The sequence below is a fragment of the Triticum aestivum genome, chromosome 1D, assembly GCF_018294505.1.
Source record: "Triticum aestivum cultivar Chinese Spring chromosome 1D, IWGSC CS RefSeq v2.1, whole genome shotgun sequence".
Taxonomy (NCBI): domain Eukaryota; kingdom Viridiplantae; phylum Streptophyta; class Magnoliopsida; order Poales; family Poaceae; genus Triticum; species Triticum aestivum.
Window position 1 is genome coordinate 363,143,764 of NC_057796.1, and position 6,904 is coordinate 363,150,667.

Here is a 6,904-nt window from a genome sequence, read left to right on the forward strand (position 1 = left end):
CCTTTTTTTCTTCATTTTACTTTGATTTTCTTTGTTTTCTCATTGGATTTGTCTTTTTTCTTTTTTTTTCTTAGTTGAACTTTCGTTTTCCTTGTTTGCTTCTTGGTTTTCTTCAGGGTTTTTTTCTTTTCTTTTGTTTCTTTATCAGTTCTTTTTTTGCCAACACATATCTACTTTATTCTTAGTATACAATGTACATTTTTAGAGCACACGTGAAACATTTTTCTGATACATGCCAGACATTTTTCAAACACATCATGTATATTTTTTTAAATGCATGTTTTGAACACTTTTTGAATACATGGTAACATTTTCCAAATACAAGTTGTACATTTTTCTACTGGCAATAAATATTTTTATTAAACTAAGATAACATTTTATTACATTTTTAGTTGAAATAAAAAAATTTAAACACGTAAATATTTTCTGAGCCTCTTGGATGTTTAAGGAAATAGAAGATCCATCAGTCTGTCCAAATAAGGTTTTTATAAAAATCAGTGATGTATTTGAGAAAATTCTATTCTCCCTCAACAATCCCTTCTTTTTGCTCTAAGGAGACAATTTTTTAGTCAACTTTACTGAAACATCAAACTCCAAGGAGACAACACCACAGAGCAGAAGGCGGAGAACATCTGCATTCAGTAGCGCATTTTTTTAGTAGTGGAGACCAGCGCATAAATACAGCTGTTACAATGTACAGGCCAAATTCTACAGAAACAATAATCTATTCTGCATAATCACTAACTGAACTAATATATGTACACAAAGCTGAAATGGCTACAAAATTTCCTGGCCCTCCTTTGAGGCGCTCCAACCAAATTCACTCCTGGCTCCTGGCAGATCATTGGGTAGAAGCAGCAATAGCTAATGAGGAAACTGCCCCAGTGTTTGTTCAGAATCAGCTGCAATCATTTCTGGATCACGTTCGGTACAACGGTATTGTGATTGGCATATCTTATTACCACTGACTCCTGAGATCATCTCTTCTCATTGTACAGACCATCATTCAGAACCAAAGGGAGAAGACCTTGAAATCAGACCATACCACTGTCTGGAACCCTAACATTCTCATAACCTTTCAGTGTCTCTTGAGTAAAAGACTCCAACGCTTCAAATATTGGAGCCAGGCCTGCTTTCAGGTCAGTTGCACTTGACTCTTGGATTTCTCTCACAGTCTCCTCATGCCTAGCTCTCTGCTCATCCAACCTTGTGTGCAATGCATCCAAAGCTACCATGCGGCTATCGACCGCCCTGCCATTGTCGCCGTCGGGTAAAACCGCCTTACCAGCTTTAGGATGCCCAGGCAAGACTTGATCCTTTTGGTGAGATTTGAGCCTCTTTGAGAAATCTCTAGATAGATACTCGGTTTTCATCTTCTGCTGATGCGCCTCGTCTTGTCGCTCCCATAGTATGTGCACATTAACAGCGAAAGCCTCCATCGCATCCACGACAGCGCCTTCTGGTATCCTTTTCATGGTCTGACACCAATCATTTGCTGTGATGAACACACCAGGGGCTCCAAGTCTACCAGGAGAGAACGGCGCGATGCCGTCGGACGTTTCCTCTTTTTCCCGAGGAAGCCATTTGAGTAACCAGCCATTGAGGGTTTCGATATATGCCTTTTGGGATATGATCCAGTTTCTGAAACAGGAACACCAGTTCAGAAGTTCCATTTCTAGCTCCAGTGTAACCTTGGAGGAGTTTCTTTCTGGTCCATTCTTAGGGATGAGGATATGAGATTTAGTTTCGAGTATGGAGTGAAATTGCTTCCTGTGGCACTCAAGAATGAATTTCCACATTCTAACATGCCTGCACCATAATGACAACAATTTATGGTCAGTCCCCTGAAAACTCTTATCTTGCAATAGAGTAGGAGATCAAGAATTCTTTACAAATCCCGCCCAAAAAAATGAATTCTTTACAAGAAATACTATTTGAGGCTATGTAGCTATTTGCCAGGGAATCCTTTCTTTTTAAAGCAAGTCACATAAGAGGCCATATCTGTTTGCATGAGCTGTTCAAAACAAAACAAGATAACCGAAATTTAGCATGTCCTAACTGAAGCTTAGTTTAGTGGCGCAACCGGAATTTTATTCCAATAAACTGTGATTATAAACACATACTAAAAGTAGCTAATCATAGGTAATGTTACGATTGGTGCGTTAGTTTCTGCTCTGAAGATGGATTGGTGGAAGATGGCGGCGACGACACATGAGAGTGCGTCGGACCGGTTGGGGCCTCCGGCTTTAGATGTTAGGCATTTGTGCGATGTCTGTTTGGTATTAGGCTCGGACTATCGGCACCCCTTCATCAAGTGGATAGGAGTAGCGACAAATGTTGCTAAGATGGTGGCTTCAGACTACCTAATGTACTACTTTGTAAGGTCTTTGTGAATAATTAATAAAATGGCCTAATGCAGAGGCCGGGGGTAATTCTCCTTTTCTAAAAAAAAGGTAATGTTACGATGGTTCTCATGACAAAAAATATCTATTAGAACTATTGCAGCACTCAGTAGTGATAATTCAAATATGAGACATGTTATCAACACATTGGAGCGTATTTAAACAAAGTCAGCAATATTCATTACGACTGCAAAAAAGAACTAATGGATATCATCCTAACAATTTCACAGACATATTAAATGCTAGAAATTTCAACCCTTTCAGATCAACTCAATAGGATAGAAGTGTCGAACTAGACTTCACATACCCCTGAATGAGCTTAACAAGGTGTGGATGTAGCTCATCATCGCGTAGAATGTGGATCCTCCTAGAAATAACTTTAGCTGATCTGATTGCGATATTGATTCTGGTGAGTAGTGTCCTTATTGAGGCCCTTGTGGAATCAATTTTATACGGCTCTGCACCACTTTCATCCAACTCTTTCAGGCGCTTCCATTCTTTGTCATATGTAATCCTCAACTTCTCTTCTTCCTAACAAAATTCAAGAAAAAATGCTAATAAGAGGCTTAATAAAAACAATGGCATGACAAATGTAAAGCATCACGCCACACTCCATAGATAGAGGTAAAATTAAATTTAACACCAATGAGAGCCAATTTTATGCAATATCGACTCAACCAATGCATTTCAGAGCATATACGTTTGACAGATGGAAAACAATACATCGAGTTTGAGAGCATTATCAGGCTTTGAACTTCTGAGAGTTGATCATTATCGGGATTATGACAACCAGAATAAAGACACCCTTCTTATAACGAAAAGTAGCATACCATGATCTCCTTGTGAAGCCTTTTCTCCCACACATACAATCTGTCCATTATAGAAGACAGGGTATTAATCTCAACACCGCTGGTACTATCGATTCTTTTACTTGAATTCTGAGTTCCGCTGGATGCACCAATTGCTGATTGTTCCGCATTCTTCACCGGAGGTTCAGAGAACAACAAGGCAAAGGTTCCCATCATCCGTGAAACTATCACTGCGTCAAGGGAATGGCCAAGTTAGCTAACCTATCAAGAAACATATCACTGAAAAATGCAGACAAAGTGAGCAAGAACTTCTGTGGTCAGATCATTATGATCAGAAGACACATTACATAATACTATGTCTCATAAATCAAATTAGAAAAAAAAAACATTAGTGACTCGAGCTTGCGTTAGGGTCTGACGCTGTTAGGAATTCAGAGTACACTTTCAGTGTCATAGGCTCATAGCAATTGAGCATGTATGTACAATCAACTGAAAAGAGAAGTGGGTATGCTCACATTTTAAGATCCTACTCCGCGGTCTGTACCGAATACTCCCGACCTCAAGGATCCTGGCAACATCATCTCCACAGGCGACGGCGGAGTTGAACTGCTCCTTGATCTCCTCCACAACCTCTGCAACATCCCTCGTCCCAAAGCTCGGCAGCGGCGCATTCTCACCGACCACCATGGAAGAGTGCTCCTCCGAGCTTACCCTCTTCACCTTCGCCGGATCATCGCCAGCCAGCGCTGCCCCTCCTCCTCCAGCATTGGCATTGTCAGAGTCACAGCTACAAACGCTCCCCTCCCCCGACTCGAGAACCGAAGCACTGAGGACGCTGTCAATCTCGCACTCGGTGTGCTCCATTGACACCTTCACCTTGGCACTGACATCCACATTGTCGATCCGGTTCGACGCCGTGCTCTCCACCGCCTTCCCCGCCTTCAGCGACTCCCTCATCGACGACTCGTGTTCCGTCTCCTCCTCCAGCTCCGGGATCCCCTCCCTTTCCCTCACCTCGCTGGAGTTGGGGCTGCTCGAGAACGACCCGTCCGGAGCAAACGCCTTTTGATTGTAGTGGGGAAGGTCCTGGTTGTAGGAGTCGAACGGGTTGAAGAAATCCCACGGCGACGCTTCCGGCATCGGCATAGGTGGCGGCGGCGCCGGAGCCGGAGCCGCCGCCTCCCGGCCACGATGCTCCGCCGGCTGGCCCCCCTCCGGCACGCCGTACATTGGGTTGTTGTACCCGTATTCGTACCCCATGTAAGAAGGCACATTGGTGGCGAAGTTGCTGTAGCCGTATGGTTCTTGGTACACCGTGTTCGCCGCCGCCGAACTGGCCTTCATGTAGTAGGCATTGGGGATTGCGACTTCTGGGATTGGGAATGAAGAAGGATAGGCGTCGTAGGAGGCCTGCGCCCATGGCATCTCGGGCCTGCCGTCCCACGGCATTTGAGGCATGCCGCCCCACGGCATCTCTGGCCTGCCGCCCCACGGCATGGCGGGCCTGCCCTGCCATGGCATGGCCGGCCTGGCCGCTGCAGGCTCTGGGATGTGACGCTGTTGGGGCACTCCATTCGGCGGCGGGATCTCGCCGCGGCCACTGACACCGCCGCGGGCGTCGTGTCCGTGCCCGGGGGCATCGCAAGCGCAGTCGTCGGCGGAGTCGGGATCAGAGTCGGAGGCGTCGGAGTGGAAGTGGAGGTGGGAATGGCCGGAGTCGGTGTGCGGGGTGGAGCTGGAGGCGCTGGGCTTCTTGGGCTCGTCGTGGTCGGAGGGGGGCAGCGTGAGCACGGGCGACCCGGGCGGCGAGGCGGCGTGGTGCTCGTGCGCGAACCGCGCGAGCGCGTCGGCCACCCGCGGGAGCGCGCGGAAGTATGCGGCGTGCGCGGCCGCGAGCGCGGCGCGGCGGTCCCCCGCCGCGAGCATCAGGTCGCGGCGCTCCCGGCAGAGCGCGGCCACGGGGGACACGTCCGCCGCGTCCAGCCGCGAGCTCCGGCACCCCATCCTGCGCTACGCCCTCGCCCGCGACGGCATTGCCCGCCCCCGACGCCGCCAAGTTAGTGCCCAAACAAGCGCGCGGGAGCAAGCAAAGGTGGCGTGGGCGCGTGAGCTAGCTACGACGCGAGAGGCGGGGGCGAGCACTGAACAACACTGAGCTGCGCGCGCGCGCGACGCGAGCGTGGCACGGCACGGGCACGTGGAGGAGCTGCGCGGAGGTACGTTTATTATTGAGCATGAGCAGGCACTGACACTGGCAGTGGCGATGGGTTAAAGCAGATGCAATGCACTGCTCATTCGGTACAGCAGGGTGAGCGAAAAGGCGCTTGCTCTTCGCTCACATCACCGGAAAGATGTCTCGGGGCTGCCGGAGACGAGGACTCGGGGAGGGGCCATGGAATCGCGAAGGAGCAGTGCCGATCCGGTCGCCTGTGTATGGGTCGATCCGATCGCCTGTGTATGGGTCGGCGAGAGAGAGAGAGAGAGATGGAGAAGGGCCGGCGATTTGTTACCGCCGTGGTAAATTGGCAGAACGCGTTTCGTTTTACCGTGGAACGACGGAGAGGAGAGGACACGAGGTAGGTAAGTTTCGGTGCAGCGGCAGTAACATCATTGCGTCTCACTCCCATTTCTGTGCGCGACGGTGACAGTAATATTTACTCGCTCTGCAGCCCTGCATAGTACTACCTCTACACGCGTTAAATCTGTGATCCGTGGCGAATCTGGCGTGATAATTAGCCGATGCTCCTCCATCATGGCCGTCTTTGCTGAGCAGAGATCGCCGAAAGATTTTACCGCAATCACATTCGGCGCCCGCTGCTGTACGGTGCTTTGGCCCTGTTTTAGATAAGAACCGCTTGCTCAATTAAGTGAAATACAGTACTAAGTAAAACCCTCGTCGTGCAAGGGCAAGGGCACGGCATTGATGGTCAAAGATTCTGTCCCACTGAACTGAACCCCTCCCTCGCTCACACTAATTCTGAACTCCCGCGCTTTGCCTCACCCACGCACGGCACGCGCGCACACATGACCTCGCATCTCGATCCAATTACGAACTCCGTCTCGCTAAATCGAGTCACGTGGGTCGCCGGAGCGCATCGAGGACGCCACCCCTCCGCTCCACGGAGCCTTCTCAGTAAAATCCAAGGGCTAGCACTGTTCTAGATTCCGGCGATCGACACGCACATTCTCAAAAAAAAAAAGTACTAGCTGCTACTGTATTTACTGGAGTGGAGTAGTACTCCTACTCGTAACAATAGCTAGCTCGTGGCTGGCCTCGTAGGCGGGCAGATGCTCTCTCTCTCTCTCTCTGCTTTTCCGTCTGGGATACTAGCTTAGCTAATCGATGGAGTGGCGATCTGAAAGGAGGCCAGAGGCTCGCACATGCATGTCACGCTAATCACTCATGGCGGAGAAGGAATCAACACATGGGGGATGGAGATAACGTTTCGTTTCCGGATCGTCAGTAGAGCCGAGATCGCCTGTGCAGTCGCATCTCATCATCACGCCGGGCCATTGCGGCTTCTGCAAGCTCCATGCTTGTGCAGAAGACTGGCTTAGCAGCTTGCATAATGCGATCCAGATCTGGGCCGGACAGCAGGAACCAAACCACGGACAAGTTGGCATCAGCCTGGTACTACGTACTCCTGCTGCTACAACAGTACTGCTACTAGAGTGATTTGGTTTGGTAGTAGC

At 49.1% G+C, this 6,904-nt stretch overlaps 1 protein-coding gene across 1 annotated transcript; it reads right to left on the bottom strand.

Annotated features, from left to right (window-relative positions):
- Positions 1–617: 617 nt before the first annotated feature.
- Positions 618–5,569, bottom strand: LOC123182088 (protein ALTERED PHOSPHATE STARVATION RESPONSE 1). The gene is made up of 4 exons (XM_044594549.1): positions 3,727–5,569; positions 3,233–3,441; positions 2,710–2,933; positions 618–1,809 (listed from the first exon to the last, which is right to left on the bottom strand). Exons 1-4 carry the CDS (start codon positions 5,213–5,215, stop codon positions 1,035–1,037), a joined length of 2,697 nt encoding a protein of 898 aa, XP_044450484.1. The 5' UTR covers positions 5,216–5,569; the 3' UTR covers positions 618–1,034.
- Between the last annotated feature and the right edge of the window lie 1,335 nt (positions 5,570–6,904).